The sequence below is a fragment of the Bufo gargarizans genome, chromosome 1, assembly GCF_014858855.1.
Source record: "Bufo gargarizans isolate SCDJY-AF-19 chromosome 1, ASM1485885v1, whole genome shotgun sequence".
NCBI lineage: Eukaryota > Metazoa > Chordata > Amphibia > Anura > Bufonidae > Bufo > Bufo gargarizans.
In genome coordinates this window covers 312968128-312986024 of record NC_058080.1, presented here as the reverse complement: position 1 = coordinate 312986024, position 17897 = coordinate 312968128, and the positions used below count along the sequence as shown (strand labels likewise).

General features: G+C 42.1%; 1 protein-coding gene across 1 annotated transcript in view; it reads right to left on the bottom strand.

The window, feature by feature from the left end:
- Nucleotides 1-14223: 14223 nt before the first annotated feature.
- Nucleotides 14224-17897, bottom strand: part of C1H19orf71 (chromosome 1 C19orf71 homolog) — a 38890-nt gene continuing 35216 nt past the window's right edge. Inside the window, exon 4 of the mRNA XM_044280066.1 lies at nucleotides 14224-14322. Within this exon, the coding sequence (XP_044136001.1) occupies nucleotides 14288-14322 (35 nt within the window). The 3' untranslated portion in view covers nucleotides 14224-14287. The remainder of the gene's footprint in view (nucleotides 14323-17897) is intronic.

Here is a 17897-nt window from a genome sequence, read left to right as displayed (position 1 = left end):
GTGGTTTCCTAGCAGATATTCTACCATGAAGGCCTGATTCACACAATCTACCTCTTAACAGTTGTTCTAGAGATGTGTCTGCTGCTAGAACTCTGTGTGGCATTGACCTGGTCTCTAATCTGAGCTGCTGTTAACCTGCAATTTCTGAGGCTGGTGACTCGGATGAACTTATCCTCTGCGGCAGAGGTGACTCTTGGTCTTCCTTTCCTGGGGAGGTCTGCATGTGAGCCAGTTTCTTTGTAGCGCTTGATGGTTTTTGTGACTGCACTTGGGGACACTTTCAAAGTTTTCCCAATTTTTCGGACTAACTGACCTTCATTCCTTAAAGTAATGATGGCCACTCGGTTTTCTTTACTTAGCTGCTTTTTTCTTGCCATAATACAAATTCTAACAGTCTATTCAGTAGGACTATCAGCTGTGTATCCACCTGACTTCTCCACAACGCAACTGATGGTCCCAACCCCATTTATAAGGCAAGAAATCCCACTTATTAAACATGACAGGGCACACCTGTGAAGTGAAAACTATTTAAGATGACTACCTCTTGAAGCTCATCAAGAGAATGCCAAGAGTGTGCAAAGCAGTAATCAAAGCAAAAGGTGGCTACTTTGAAGAACCTAGAATATGACATATTTTCAGTTGTTTCACACTTTTTTGTTATGTATATAATTCCACATGTGTTAATTCATAGTTTTGATGCCTTCAGTGTGAATCTACAATTTTCATAGTCATGAAAATAAAGAAAACTCTTTGAATGAGAAGGTGTGTCCAAACTTTTGGTCTGTACTGTGTATATGTGTATATATATATATATGTGTGTGTGTGTGTATATATATATATATATATATATATATATACACACACACACACACACACACACACACACACACACACACACACACACACACACACACGGAGTGCAGAATTATTAGGCAAATGAGTATTTTGACCACATCATCCTCTTTATGCATGTTGTCTTACTCCAAGCTGTATAGGCTCAAAAGCCTACTACTAATTAAGCATATTAGGTGATGTGCATCTCTGCAATGAGAAGGGGTGTGGTCTAATGACATCAACACCCTATATCAGGTGTGCATAATTATTAGGCAACTTCCTTTCCTTTGGCAAAATGGGTCAAAAGAAGGACTTGACAGGCTCAGAAAAGGCAAAAATAGTGAGATATCTTGCAGAGGGATGCAGCACTCTTAAAATTGCAAAGCTTCTGAAGCGTGATCATCGAACAATCAAGCGTTTCATTCAAAATAGTCAACAGGGTCGCAAGAAGCGTGTGGAAAAACCAAGGCGCAAAATAACTGCTCATGAACTGAGAAAAGTCAAGCGTGCAGCTGCCAAGATGCCACTTGCCACCAGTTTGGCCATATTTCAGAGCTGCAACATCACTGGAGTGCCCAAAAGCACAAGGTGTGCAATACTCAGAGACATGGCCAAGGTAAGAAAGGCTGAAAGATGACCACCACTGAACAAGACACACAAGCTGAAACGTCAAGACTGGGCCAAGAAATATCTCAAGACTGATTTTTCAAAGGTTTTATGGACTGATGAAATGAGAGTGAGTCTTGATGGGCCCGTGGCTGGATTGGTAAAGGGCAGAGAGCTCCAGTCCGACTCAGACGCCAGCAAGGTGGAGGTGGAGTACTGGTTTGGGCTGGTATCATCAAAGATGAGCTTGTGGGGCCTTTTCGGGTTGAGGATGGAGTCAAGCTGAACTCCCAGTCCTACTGCCAGTTTCTGGAAGACACCTTCTTCAAGCAGTGGTACAGGAAGATGTCTGCATCCTTCAAGAAAAACATGATTTTCATGCAGGACAATGCTCCATCACACGCGTCCAGTACTCCACAGCGTGGCTGGCAAGAAAGGGTATAAAAGAAGAAAATCTAATGACATGGCCTCCTTGTTCACCTGATCTGAACCCCATTGAGAACCTGTGGTCCATCATCAAATGTGAGATTTACAAGGAGGGAAAACAGTACACCTCTCTGAACAGTGTCTGGAAGGCTGTGGTTGCTGCTGCACGCAATGTTGATGGTGAACAGATCAAAACACTGACAGAATCCATGGATGGCAGGCTTTTGAGTGTCCTTGCAAAGAAAGGTGGCTATATTGGTCACTGATTTGTTTTTGTTTTGTTTTTGAATGTCAGAAATGTATATTTGTGAATGTTGAGATGTTATATTGGTTTCACTGGTAAAAATAAATAATTGAAATGGGTATATATTTGTTTTTTGTTAAGTTGCCTAATAATTATGCACAGTAATAGTCACCTGCACACACAGATATCCCCCTAAAATAGCTAAAACTAAAAACAAACTAAAAACTACTTCCAAAAATATTCAGCTTTGATATTAATGAGTTTTTTGGGTTCATTGAGAACATTGTTGTTGTTCAATAATAAAATTAATCCTCAAAAATACAACTTGCCTAATAATTCTGCACTCCCTGTATATATATATATATATATATATATATATATATATATATATATATATATGTATACACACGCACACACACATTTAAAATTTAAGCATTGTGGGCATCACGCATCCGAAAAAGCCCATACTATTAAAATATATTTATTTTTTTCCAAAATGGCAAGTGGCATAATGAAAAAAAGTATCAAAATGGGCGAGTCACCATTATTTCATCGCTTCTCTTACCCCAAAAATGTAATTAATAAAATGTGATCAAAAAGTCAAACATTCTAAAATGGTATCAATAAAAACTACAGATTGTCCTGTAAAAAATGAGCCCCCACACAGCTAAGTAGACATAACAATAAAAATAAATTATGGGGGTGATGTAAAAAAATATATTTTTGAAAGTTTTCATTTATTTTTACAGTATTAAGACATATAAAACCTATACATGTGGTATCGTTGTAATCGCACTGACCCAGAGAATGTAGGGTACAGGTACAGGTCAGTTTTGCCAGAAAGGGAATGCCGTAGGGACAAAACCTGTAAAACTGTGGAGGAATTGTTTTTTGTTTTTCCAATTCCACCCCATTTGGAATTTTTTCCCACCTACATTGTATGCCAAATTAAATGGTAGAATCATATGGATTCTGTTATTTTCCATTATAAGCAAGCATGTTATAACGAAAAACATAACATGGTTATAACGGAAAATAATGGAATCCATAAGACGGAAGTCTTTAAAGGGAATCTGTCACCTGGTTTGAGCATATTAAAGTGTTACTACTGCCATGTACAATAAAATACCTTATTTCTTGCTGTAGTCTTAAATTTTTGTTTCATGGTTTCGTTAGCGATAAAATCCACTTTTTATGTTATGCAAACGAGTGTCCAAGGTGCCCAGAGGGGCGTTATTATCCTTCTCTGGTGCCCAGTAACTCCCCCCTACAGTGCCCAGCCCGTCTTCCTTTAGAGCCCAAGCACGCCTCTTCCAGCATAAGTAACTACCTACACCCGAACTCTTTGCCGCCACCCTCCTCCGCTATGTGAAATCTCACGCAGGCGCAGCACCGTGGACTGCCTGCGCGATGTAGAAGCTCCTGAGGGCAACAGCTTCAAATGTGTCACTGGGCATGCGCCGAGCTAAAAGAAAAGCTATTGCCCTCAGGAGCTTCTACAGCGCGCACGCAGTCCGCCATTACTGCATCTGCGTGAGATTTCACCGAGCGGGCCTAAGGAATCTGTGGGCGTAGTTACATCCAAATAATCACATAGCGGAGGGGGGTGGTGGCAAAGAGTTCGGTTGTGGGCAGTTACTTATGCTGGAAGAGGCGTGCTTGGGCTCTAAAGGAAGACTGGGCACTGTAGGGGGGAGTTACTGGGCTCCATAGAAGGATAATAAGGCCCCTCTGGGCACCTCGGACACTCATTTGCATAACATAAAAAGTGGATTTTATCACTAATGAAACAAAAAATGACTGCAGCAAGAAATAAAGTATTATATTGTGCATGGCAGTATTTTAACCCCTTAAGGACCCATGACATACCAGTAAAAAATAAAACTGTGCTAAATAAACAATTTGTTGTCACCTTACATCACAAAAAGTGTAGTAGCAAGCAATCAAAAAGTCATATGCACCCCAAAATAGTTCAAATCAACCCGTCATCTGATCCCGCCAAAAATGAGACCCTAAGTAAGATAATCAGGCAAAAACTGAAAAAACTATGGCTCTCAGAATATGGAGACACTAAAACATGATTTTTTTTGCTTCAAAAAAGAAATCATTGTGTAAAACTTACATAAATAAAAAAAAGTATACATATTAGGTATCGCCGCATCCGTATCGACCAGCTCTATAAAAATATCACATGACCTAACCTCTCAGATGAACACTGTAAATAATGTAAAAAAAAAACTGTGCTAAATAAACAATTTTTTGTCACCTTACATCACAAAAAGTGTAATAGCAAGCGATCAAAAAGTCACACGCACCCCAAAATAGTGCCAATAAAACAGTCATCTCATCCCGCAAAAATCATACCCTACCCAAGGTAATTGCCCAAAAACTGAAAAAATGATGGCTCTCAGACTATGGAAACACTAAAACCTGATATTTTTTTTTGTTTCAAAAAAGAAATCAATGTGTAAAACTTACATAAATAAAAAAAGTACACATATTAGGTATCGCCGCATCCGTGACAACCTGGTCTATAAAAATATCACATGATCTAACCTGTCAGATGAATGTTGTAAATAACAAAAAATAAAAACGGTGCCAAAACAGCTATTTCTTGTTATCTTGCCTCACAAAAAGTGTAATATAGAGCAACCAAAAATCATATGTACCCTAAACTAGTACCAACAATACTGCCACCCTATCCCGTAGTTTCCAAAATGGGGCCACATTTTTGGAGTTTCTACTCTAGGGGTGCATCAAGGGGGATTCAAATGGGACATTGTGTCAAAAAAAAAACAGTCCCTCAAAATCTGCCTTCTAAAAACCGTATGGCATTCCTTTCCTTCTGCGCCCTGCCGTGTGCCCGTACAGTAGTTTACGACCACATATGGGGTGTTTCTGTAAACTACAGAATCAGGGCCATAAATATTGAGTTTTGTTTGGCTGTGAACCCTTGCTTTGTAACTGGAAAAAAATTATTAAAATGGAAAATCTGCCAAAAAAGTGAAATTTTTAAATTGTATCTCTATTTTCCATTAATTCTTGTGGAACACCAAAAGGGTTAACAAAGTTTGTAAAATCAGTTTTGAATACCTTGAGGGGTGTAGTTTCTAGAATGGGGTAATTTGTGGGTGGTTTCTATTATGTAAGCCTCGCAAAGTGACTTCAGACCTGAACTGGTCCCTAAAAATTGGGTTTTTGAAAATTTCTGAAACAATTCAAGATTTACTTCTAAACCTCTAAGCCTTGTAACATCCCCAAATAAGTAATAACTATTTTTGGAGGTATTACTATGTATTATAGAAGTTGAGAAATTTAAACTTGGAAATGTGCAATTTTTTTTACAAATATTTGGTAAATTTGGTATTTTTTTATAAATATATATATTTTTTTTACTTCATTTTACCAGTGTCATGAAGTACAATATGTGATGAAAAAACTATCTCAGAATGGCCTGGATAAGTCAAAGCGTTTTAAAGTTATCAGCACTTAAAGTGACACTGGTCAGATTTGCACAAAATGGCCAAGTCCATAAGGTGAAATAGAGCCGAGTCCTGAAGGCAGGCATCCTCAAACTGCGGCCCTCCAGCTGTTGTAAAACTACAACTCCTACAATGCCCTGCTGTAGGCTGATATCTGTAGGCTGTTCGGGCATGCTGGGAGTTGTAGTTTTGCAACAGCTAGAGGGCCGCAGTGAGGGGTTAATATGCTCAAACCAGGTGACGGGTTCCCTTTAAGAGGCATTCCCTTTTGATCTGTCATAATAGAAGTCTATGGGAATCGTAACGGATCTGTCTGGTTCCAGTTATGCAAGACGGAACACAAAGTCCTGACTGACCCTCTAGGATCAACGGGGGAGTTGGCGTTCCACCTAGAGGCAATGTTCTCTCTACAACTGCTGCACCCTATCCACTTTGATTGGCAGGGCTAGGCATGATGATGTTGCTGCCTGGCTTGGTCAATCAAAGTGCAGATGGTGCAGCAGTTGCAGAGAGAGCTGAGTCTTTGGGTGTAATGGCAACTCCCCTGTTGTTCCTAGAGGCTCATTTGCATATATTAAAACATCATTTTTCTCAGCAATGCGGGCACATATGAACATGGGACCAACACAGACAGCTTCAGCTGCCAAATGCACATATAACAGGTCAGCCAGTTAAATAGGTGCAAATCTGCTGACAGATGGCCTTTAAACCCGTAGGATACCTGAGTTGTATATGTACGGCACTGGAACTGGGTCAGAAATCCCAGCACCGTACAGCTACGAGGTGCTGATCAGGTGGGCGCAGATCAGCTGCAGGGGTCCTGCAGTCAATGATAGCTGGACCTCTGCTGTTTGCACCAGAATTGGTAAAAACACTGATGCCGGCGCATTAACCCTCGCACTGCTGCGGTCAGCGCTGACCGCGGCACGTGCGGTATCCTGTCATGTCTATCAGGTCCCCACGCCGCTGTAAGGCTACTTTTACACTTGCGCTTGATCGGATCCGTTCTGAACAGATCCGATCATATTAATGCAGACGGAGGCTCCGTTCAGTACGGATCCGTCTGCATTAATAACTTAGAAAAAGTCTGAAAGTAGCCTGAGCGGATCCGTTCAGACTTTCAATGTAAAGTCAATGGGGGACGGATCCGCTTGAAGATTGAGCCATATGGTGTCATCTTCAAGCGGATCCGTTCCCATTGACTTACATTGTAAGTCTGAACGGATCCGCTCGCCTCCGCACGGCCAGGCGGACAGCTGAACGCTGCAAGCAGCGTTCAGCTGTCCGCCTGTCCGTGCGGAGGCGAGCGGAGCGGAGGCTGAACGCCGCCAGACTGATGCAGTCTGAGCGGATCCGCTCCATTCAGACTGCATCAGGGCTGGACGGAGGCGCTCGGGTCCGCTCGTGAGCTCCTTCAAACGGAGCACACGAGCGGACCGACGAACGCAAGTGTGAAAGTAGCCTTACGGGGACTCGATGGCTTGGACGGCAGCCCGATGCCTTCCTTAGGCATCGTGGCTGCCTTCCGTGACAGCCTGTGAGATCCAGCCCCCTGGATCTCACAGGCAGGAAGGCTGTAAGTGTATTATATTTAGTAATACACTTACAGCCAATGCTTTACAATACAGAAGTATTGTAATGGATTGTAAAGGGGATCAGACTCCCAAAAGTTGAAGTCCCAGATTTGGACCAAAAATGTCACATGATCCACCTGCAGCCATTTTCTGGTCACCTTGCCTAACAAAAAGTGTAAAACCAAGTGATCAAAAATGCATATTTAGCCCAAAATTGTACCAATCAAACAATCATCTCATCCCGCGAAATAATGAGCCCCTACCTAAGACAATCGCCCAAAAAAATATGGCTCTCAGAAAATGGCAACACAAAAACAAGATTTTATTCTATTCAAAAAAGCTTTCACTGGCAAATTGCGGAAGGCACACGGGCAGCTTCCGTGTTTTGCGCATGAGGCCTAATACAGCACCACATACCTCATCCATCCAGTGACATCCCCTGTGATGTGAACTTTCCTCAACATCTTCATTCGGAGATAAGACCGCCATGACACCTTCTTTCAGCTGCGTCTTATCTTATTCCTTCCGTATAATATATAATTATATATTATAATAATACTGGGGGGGTCATTATATATAATAATTATACAGAGGGGGCATTATATATTATAATTATACAGGGGGGCCATTATATATTATAATTATACAGAGGGGCTATTATTAATGGGGGCCCTCTGTATAATTATAATATATAATGGCCACTCTGTATAATAATGGCCCCCCTGTATAATTATAATATATAATGGCCCCTCTGTAGAATATATAATGGTCCCCCTGTATAATTATAATATATAATGGCCCCTCTGTAGAATATATAATGGTCCCCCTGTATAATTATAATATATAATGGCCCCTCTGTAGAATATATAATGGTCCCCCTGTATAATTATAATATATAATGGCCCCCCTGTATAATTATAATATATAATGGCCCCTCTTTATAATATATATTGGTCCCTCTGTATAATATATAATGGCCCCTCTTTATAATACAGGTCCTTCTAAAAAAAAATTGCATATTGTGATAAAGTTCATTATTTTCTGTAATGTACTGATAAACATTAGACTTTCATATATTTTAGATTCATTACACACCAACTGAAGTAGTTCAAGCCTTTTATTGTTTTAATATTGATGATTTTGGCATACAGCTCATGAAAACCCAAGTTTCCTATCTCAAAAAATTAGCATATTTCTTCCGACCAATAAAAGAAAAGTGTTTTTAATACAAAAAAAGTCAACCTTCAAATAATTATGTTCAGTTATGCACTCAATACTTGGTCGGGAGTCCTTTTGCAGAAATGACTGCTTCAATGCGGCGTGGCATGGAGGCAATCAGCCTGTGGCACTGCTGAGGTGTTATGGAGGCCCAGGATGCTTCGATAGCGGCCTTAAGCTCATCCAGAGTGTTGGGTCTTGCGTCTCTCAACTTTCTCTTCCCAATATCCCACAGATTCTCTATGGGGTTCAGGTCAGATGAGTTGGCAGGCCAATTGAGCACAGTAATACCATGGTCAGTAAACCATTTACCAGTGGTTTTGGCACTGTGAGCAGGTGCCAGGTCGTGCTGAAAAATGAAATCTTCATCTCCATAAAGCTTTTCAGCAGATGGAAGCATGAAGTGCTCCAAAATCTCCTGATAGCTAGCTGCATTGACCCTGCCCTTGATAAAACACAGTGGACCAAACCAGCAGCTGACATGGCACCCCAGACCATCACTGACTGTGGGTACTTGACACTGGACTTCAGGCATTTTGGCATTTCCCTCTCCCCAGTCTTTCTCCAGACTCTGGCACCTTGATTTCCAAATGACATGCAACAGTCCAGTGCTGCTTCTCTGTAGCCCAGGTCAGGAGCTTCTACCGCTGTTTCTGGTTCAAAAGTGGCTTGACCTGGGGAATGCGGCACCTGTAGCCCATTTCCTGCACACGCCTGTACACGGTGGCTCTGGATGTTTCTACTCCAGACTCAGTCCACTGCTTCCGCAGGTCCCCCAAGGTCTGGAATCGGTCCTTCTCCACAATCTTCCTCAGGGTCCGGTCACTTCAGGGTTTTCTGCCACACTTTTTCCTTCCCACAGACTTCCCACTGAAGTGCCTTGATACAGCACTCTGGGAACAGCCTATTCGTTCAGAAATTTCTTTCTGTGTCTTACCCTCTTGCTTGAGGGTGTCAATGATGGCCTTCTGGACAGCAGTCAGGTCGGCAGTCTTACCCATGATTGCGGTTTTGAGTAATGAACCAGGCTGGGAGTTTTTAAAAGCCTCAGGAATCTTTTGCAAGTGTTTAGAGTTAATTAGTTGATTCAGATGATTAGGTTAATAGCTCGTTTAGAGAACCTTTTCATGATATGCTAATTTTTTTAGATAGGAATTTTGGGTTTTCATGAGCTGTATGCCAAAATCATCAATATTAAAACAATAAAAGGCTTGAACTACTTCAGTTGGTGTGTAATGAATCTAAAATATATGAAAGTCTAATGTTTATCAGTACATTACAGAAAATAATGAACTTTATCACAATATGCTAATTTTTTTTTAGAAGGACCTGTATATATTGGTCCCTCTGTATAATATGTAATGGCACCCATTCTTCCCCCACCTCCATAGTGCCCCCAGTATGGCCCATAGTACTTCGATAAAAAAATAAAAAAAATACTCATCTCTCTTCATCGCCTCTTGTAGCCTTTGCTCGGGCGTCCGGGCGCAGGCAGTCCGGAACACATCACCGTGCCCTCCTGTGCCGCATCATCTGGTCATCTCGCGAGACCCGGCGCAGGAGGTCACTGTGATGTAATCGCGATCTCCTGCTTCATAGGCTTCAGACCTGGCCTGAAGCTTATGAGGCAGAACAGAGGGGATGGGAGCCTTAGGCCGTTTTCACACGGGCGTTGCGGGAAAATGCGAAGGTGCGTTGCGGGAACACGCGCAGAAAAATTGCAATGCGTTTTGCACTCGCGTGAGAAAAATCGCGCATGTTTGGTACCCAAACCCGAACTTCTTCACAGAAGTTCGGGCTTGGGATCGGTGTTCTGTAGATTGTATTATTTTCCCTTATAACATGGTTATAAGGGAAAATAATAGCATTCTGAATACAGAATGCTTAGTACAATAGCGCTGGAGGGGTTAAAAAAAAAATATATATATTTTAACTCACCTTAATCCACTTGCTCGCGTAGCCGGCATCTCTCCTGTCTCTTTCTTTGCTGATTGCAGTCAAAGGACCTGTGGTGACGTCACTCCGGTCATCACATGGTCCGTCACATGATCTTTTACCATGGTGATGGATCATGTGATGGATCATGTGATGACCGGAGTGACGTCACCACAGGTCCTGTTCCTCCACACAACTAAGATGAAGACAGAAGGAGGTGCCGGCTCCGCAAGCAAAATTTTTATTTATTTTTTTTTTAACCCCTCCAGCGCTATTTTACTATGCATTCTGTATTCAGAATGCTATTATTTTCCCTTATAACCATGTTATGGGGGAAAATAATAATGATCAGGTCTCCATCCCGATCGTCTCGTAGCAACTTGCTTGCGGATGCTTGCGATTTTCACGCAACCCCATTCATTTCTATGGGGCCTGCGTTACGTGAAAAATGTACAAAAAAGAGCATGCTGCGATTTTCACGCAAAGCATAAGTGATGCATGAAAATCATCGCTCATGTGAACAGCCCCATAGAAATGAATGGGTCGGGATTCAGTGCGGGTGCAATGCGTTCAACTCACGCATTGCACCCGTGCGGAAAACTCGCCTGTGTGAAAGGGGCCTTAGGCTTCCATCACCCTCATTCTGCTACTTGGCGCCCCCTACAATTTGGCACCCGGGGCAATGGCCCCCCTTTCCCCCTCCCCACACTACGCCACTGGGAGGAAGACAGAGAACATTGCTGCACTATTTAGTTGTGTTCGCCTATCACAGTATTAGGGCTCATGCACACAAACGTATTTTCTTTCCATATCCATTATTTATTTATTTTTGTGGACCATATGTGGAACCATTCATTTTAATGGGTCCGCAAAAAAAACTAAAGTTACACCGTGTGCATTCCGTTTCCGTATGTCCGTTTTTCCGTTCTGCAAAAAAATAGAACATGTCGTATTATTGTCCGCATTGCGGATAAGGATAGAACTGTTCTATTAGGGTCCAGCTGTTCTGTTCCACAAAATACGGACTGCGTCTCATCATGCACACAGTCGTCATCTGTAATTTTTGTGGATCAGTTTTCGCGGATCCCAAAATACATACGGTTGTGTGCATGAGCCCTTACTGTGATTTTTCAAAAAATGGGGCAAAACATGTAGTTTAAAAAAAAATCTCCAAAACCGCTCTTTTAGGGTCTATTCACACGTCCGTAGTGTATTGCGGATCCGCAATACACCCGGCCGGAACCCCCATAGAACTGCCTATTCTTGTCCGGACATGTTCTATTTTTTTTACGGAGCCGCGGACCGGAAGATCGGGGGCGCGCTCCGGAAATGCAAATGCGGACAGCACACTGTGTGCTGTCCGCATCCATTCCTGCCCCATAGAGAATAATTGGGTGCGGACACATTCACGGACGTGTGAATGGACCCTAAGGCCTTTTGCACACGACCGTATGGTTTTGCGGTCCGTTTTAAACTGATATTTTTTTCAGGTTTTTTTTCCGTAGTGTTTCCGTTCCGCTTCCATTCCGTTTTGCCATTCCGTTTTGCTGTTTGGTTTCCGTTTGTGATCAATTTTTGCGGATCGCAAACAGAAACGGAAGCATACAAAAATGTTTTAACAGTAAGTACATTAAAAAATTGGGCTGGCCATAACATTTTCAATAGATGGTTCCACAAAAACGGAATGGATACGGAAGACGTACGGATGCATTCCGTATGCAATCCGTTTTTTTTTTTTTGCGGAACCATTGACGTGAATGGAGCCACGTATCGTTATTTGTGGGCAATAATAGGACAAGTTCTATCTTTGAGCGGAACAGAAATACTGAAACGGAATGCTTTCGGAGTACATTCCTGTTTTTTTGTGGAACCATTGAAATGAATGGTTCTGCATACGGACCCCAAAAACGGAACGGAAATGGGAAAATAAAAACGTTTGTGTGCAAGTGGCCCAATACTGTGAAATGTGGACATAGGCTTGATGCCTGCTGCATAGTTCCTGGACCAATGGCGTTTAACCCTTGAATAAAGAACCACTGATTTACTTCTCATGGACATGGCCACATTACGTATCAGTTTTGCGCTGATAAATAATATGGTATAAATAACCTTCTCTGTGATACAGACCCACAGGAACTCTGTACAGGGGGCCATGTGAATGAGCCCTTAAGTGTAGGCACATACTATAATCTTTGAAATAAACGGATAGAAGACTCTGGAAAAATGTTCTAATAAATAGTGGCTGCAGTAGAAAAAGAATAAGGGCGCTTTCAAATGTACGTTTTCTAGAAGTGTTTCACTGGACTTTTGCGTTTTTGTTTTTTTTTTGCAGTAAAAACGCCAACTCCAGGTGTTAACTGAAGGTCTATGGGAAATATGGAACGCAGGACATACAAGCATTGTTTGACTACTAACATTTTCCTAATTAGGTGGCATTTTTTGTCATTCTGACATCTTTTAAAAAATGCCAGATGCTGTAGTTATTTGCATTTTTTAGGAGTTCTCACACCACCTTCTCTATAGTGAAAAACACCATGAAGATTACACAAGTGGTAAGACTATGCTAGAATAACTTGCCACAAAAACGGAAGCGAAAACTGTATGGCCAAAATTTTTTTATAAATATGTGCTCATTCTCGCTTTTTTTTAAGTATGCCAGTGCCAAATTTATGTGTGTGGGAAATCATAGTTACATACGGACAATCATGTTCAACCAATCAAAAATTACTTTTAAAGGGAATCTGTCATCAGCGGCCTCCCTATCAAACTGATGGCATAGACACACGCCTGTAGCTGTGGTTCACCTCATTAAAACACTTGTTTTCTTTTGTTGATCTGAGGCTCCGTTCCCCGATTATAATACTTTTTTTCTTAAAATGCAAATTAGGTGTTTGGTGCAATGGGGCGACACCATTTCTGTTGTTGCACCCAAGCCCCACTAATTTCTGTGCCCCTCCCTGGCTGCTTTGCCACTTCCTGGCCCTGTCAATCAAAGCAGCCAGGGATCAATAAAAGAAAAACTGTGATTTAGGGCTCATTCACATGACCGTTGCCCCTCCGCGTCTGTGCTATGGACCGCAAATTGCGGTCCGCAATGCACTGGCACCGACCGTGGGCCAGCCGTATGCGGATCGCGGACCCATTCACTGTCCGTTTTGCAAAAAGATAGAGCAAGTTCTTTTTGTGGTGTGGAGGCACGGAACGGAACCCCAGGAAGCACTCCGTAGTGCTTCCATGGGGTTCTGTTCCATGCTTCCGTTTCGCACCGCATTTCCGGATTTGCGGACCCATTCAAGTGAATGGGTCCGCATCTGTGATACCCCGTGTATTGAGGACCTGCCGTAGGGCAACGAAGGGGCAACGGTCGTGTGAACGAGCCCTTAATCAAGTGAACCACATCTATGCCAACAGTTTGATAGGGCAGTCATTGGTGACAGATTCCCTCCCCCATTCATGCAACAGTATGTATTTAGTGGTCCTCCAAATGTGGATCTGGAAAATATGGATGACATCCGTACTGCTTCCATTTTTTTTGTGGACCAATTGACTTCAGTGGGTCTGTGGTTCGCAGTGGTAGCCAAGAATAGGACATGTTCTACCCATTATGGGAAGAAAGCACAAAGAAGATATCCATGTGCTGTCCGCTTTCATATGTCCATTCCTCAAAAGATAGAACATGTCCTATACTTGGCCGCAAAATGCCACAGAATTTTGGCATTTTGTCACGGAAAAAATTTATCTTTTTATGTAGAGTGGATACAAATTTAATTGGTTATCTACTAGTAATATTTGCACACAAATGACAATGGTAAGATTCAGCATTTTTCCTTTGAATTTGATAAAGTAGTGCATTCACTAACAGCCATGTTTCTGTCCAAAACGTAAAAGAAAATTCTTACTGCTTGACAATTTATTAGTGTTTTTATTAGTGTTTTTACATGTAGTTCACAATGATGACTTGAACACGATCACTTCTCGACTCCAAACTTGTGTCTGTTTACAACTGGAAAAGAAAACGTTTTCATTAATCACAGGTTCAATTGACAGTACAATAGGATGAAGAAACTGAAAATAAGTTCAAGAATGGCATAAGCCACAACATGCAATAGGTGAAGCATATGCCATGTAGGTGCTGGGTATTACTATGATATTGGAGATAGATCATAATAAAATGGTTGTCCGGTTTAGAAAGCCCATTGTCATATACCATATTAAGGAACTGTGAGTCAAAGAGCACCCGTCTCATCCATCCATCCTCTCCTGAGTGAAATTTCTGGTAGGTCACCATAATAACACGATCAAGAAGTACAGTACATAGATACTACATATGAAAGATATAAGGATATAAAACACTCTGGGTTCTAGTATCCATGTTGAAGAACATAAGTTAGCCACCATGTTTCTCAGCACATCTTACTAGGGACAGAGCTATATTTGCCACTAGAGGTCCAGTGCCTAGGGTGCTGCCTCTTGCACAATTATGTCCGCCCCCCTCCTCGGCGATGTTACGATCTGACCACAACTCCTGACTGGTCCTGGTACGCAGTGTGGCCAGATAGTGACATCAAAGAGGAGGAAGTGGGCATAAAATGAACTAGAATGCATTGCCATTCATTAGATACACTTGAATGAGGTGACAGATTCCCTTTAAGGAAGCTCTGCATGTCCATCCTCATGAACATACCCCTGTCAGAATTCCACTTTTATCTACCCTCCTCCCAGTAAGAGTGTGGGTTATGATCTGAGATCTGATTTATGGCATGGAGAAAGGGAGTGTGTTATAAGGGGCCGTTACCTTGGGATCTGATCTGAGGTACAACTGATGGAGGGTAAGGGGGGTTGTGTTGTAGGGGCCATTGATGGGGGAGTATTAAAGAGTAGGGTTGAGCGAACCCGAACTGTAAAGTTCGTTTGGACCCCGAACATTTCTGTAAAGGTTCAGTGTTCGTCGATTTCTTGGCGCTTTTTGAATGGCTGCAGAGCAGCCAATCAACAAGCGTTTAACTGTGTGCCCTTAGAAGCCATCACAGCCATGCCTACTAATGACATGGCTGTGATTGGCCAGTGCAGCAATTGACCCAGCCTCTATATAAGCTGGAGTCACGTAGCACTGCACATCACTCTGCTGTGCTTAGTGTAGGGAGAGAATGCTGCTGCTGTGAGGAAGAGAATAGGACAGAATCTTTAATCAGTCCAACTGCAAATGAACTCAGCGATCTACATAGATTTTGTTGTGTGGGTGCAGTGCACAATCTTTTTACCCTGCCCTGAGCCCAGTGACATTTTGTGCAAGCTCAGTGCACCAGCACAGCATATGTGCTTTTCTGACATTCAAATCCAAGCTTGAAATACTGCAATAATAATCTGGTTAAAAAAAAAAAAAGAATTTTTTGGGGCAATAGCAAAAATCTGGTGCCTTTGCAGCATTACACTACGTGCAGAATTATTAGGCAAAAGAGTATTTTGACCACATCATCCTCTTTATGCATGTTGTCTTACTCCAAGCTGTATAGGCTCGAAAGCCTACTACCAATTAAGCATATTAGGTGATGTGCATCTCTGTAATGAGAAGGGGTGTGGTCTAATGACATCAACACCCTATATCAGGTGTGCATAATTATTAGGCAACTTCCTTTCCTTTGGCAAAATGGGTCAAAGGAAGGACTTGACAGGCTCAGAAAAGTCAAAAATAGTGAGATATCTTGCAGAGGGATGCAGCACTCTTAAAATTGCAAAGCTTCTGAAGCGTGATCATCGAACAATCAAGCGTTTCATTCAAAATAGTCAACAGGGTCGCAAGAAGCATGTGGAAAAACCAAGGCGCAAAATAACTGCCCATGAACTGAGAAAAGTCAAGCATGCAGCTGCCAAGATGCCACTTGCCACCAGTTTGGCCATATTTCAGAGCTGCAACATCACTGGAGTGCCCAAAAGCACAAGGTGTGCAATACTCAGAGACATGGCCAAGGTAAGAAAGGCTGAAAGACGACCACCACTGAACAAGACACACAAGCTGAAACGTCAAGACTGGGCCAAGAAATATCTCAAGACTGATTTTTCTAAGGTTTTAAGGACTGATGAAATGAGAGTGAGTCTTGATGGGCCAGATGGCTGGATTGGTAAAGGGGAGAGAGCTCCAGTCCGACTCAGACGACAGCAAGGTCGAGGTGGAGTACTGGTTTGGGCTGGTATCATTAAAGATGAGCTTGTGGGGCCTTTTTGGGTTGAGGATGGAGTCAAGCTCAACTCCCAGTCCTACTGCCAGTTTCTGGAAGACACCTTCTTCAAGCAGTGGTACAGGAAGAAGTCTGCAAGGTAAGAAAAACATGATTTTCATGCAGGACAATGCTCCATCACACGCGTCCAAGTACTCCACAACATGGCTGGCAAGAAAGGGTATAAAAGAAGAAAATCTAATGACATGGCCTCCTTGTTCACCTGATCTGAACCCCATTGAGAACCTGTGGTCCATCATCAAATGTGAGATTTACAAGGAGGGAAAACAGTACACCTCTCTGAACAGTGTCTGGGAGGCTGTGGTTGCTGCTGCACGCAATGTTGATGGTGAACAGATCAAAACACTGACAGAATCCATGGATAGCAGGCTTTTGAGTGTCCTTGCAAAGAAAGGTGGCTATATTGGTCACTGATTTGTTTTTGTTTTGTTTTTGAATGTCAGAAATGTATATTTGTGAATGTTGAGATGTTATATTGGTTTCACTGGTAAAAATAAATAATTGAAATGGGTATATATTTGTTTTTTGTTAAGTTGCCTAATAATTATGTACAGTAATAGTCACCTGCACACACAGATATCCCCCTAAAATAGCTAAAACTAAAAACAAACTAAAAACTACTTCCAAAAATATTCAGCTTTGATATTAATGAGTTTTTTGGGTTCATTGAGAACATGGTTGTTGTTCAATAATAAAATTAATCCTCAAAAATACAACTTGCCTAATAATTCTGCACTCCCTGTAGTCAGTGTGCAATTTAAGCTATAAATACAGCTATAATTTTCTGGGTTTTGAAAAACAAACTGTCAGTTAAAAAAAAAAAATGCACATTAAAATAACGTTTAGGTGCATCTCCCCTTGAGAATCCGAAACATTCCTCCCTATTTAAAAAATCCCTGGCAAAGATTTTTTAAGATGATACGTTAAGGAACACAGCAAGGTAGAACATCTTAAATTGCAGCCTAGTCTGCATCTGTACGTGTGAGATACACCATTTAGATACTGTTGTTGTATTCTGCTATTAAAAAAACACCCATTTAGGGCAAGATCCAAAATTTGAGAAATATGAGGAGAGCGTCAAATAAGGGACGTGGCCCCGGTCGTGGTTCTGCTGGTGGAGGTCCTGTTGCAGGGAGAGGACGTGGTATTTGGTCGGGCCTAATGCGGCTCTACGAATGGTGAGGCCAGAACAAGTACAGGCGATAGTAGATTGGGTTGCTGACAGTGCCTCCAGTTACTTCACATTGTCTCCCACCCAGTCTCCTGCTGAAAGATCAGAGTTGGCACCTGCAGCCGATGTCCATCAGTCTTTCACCTCACCCCCTTGCAAATCAGCCAAGCA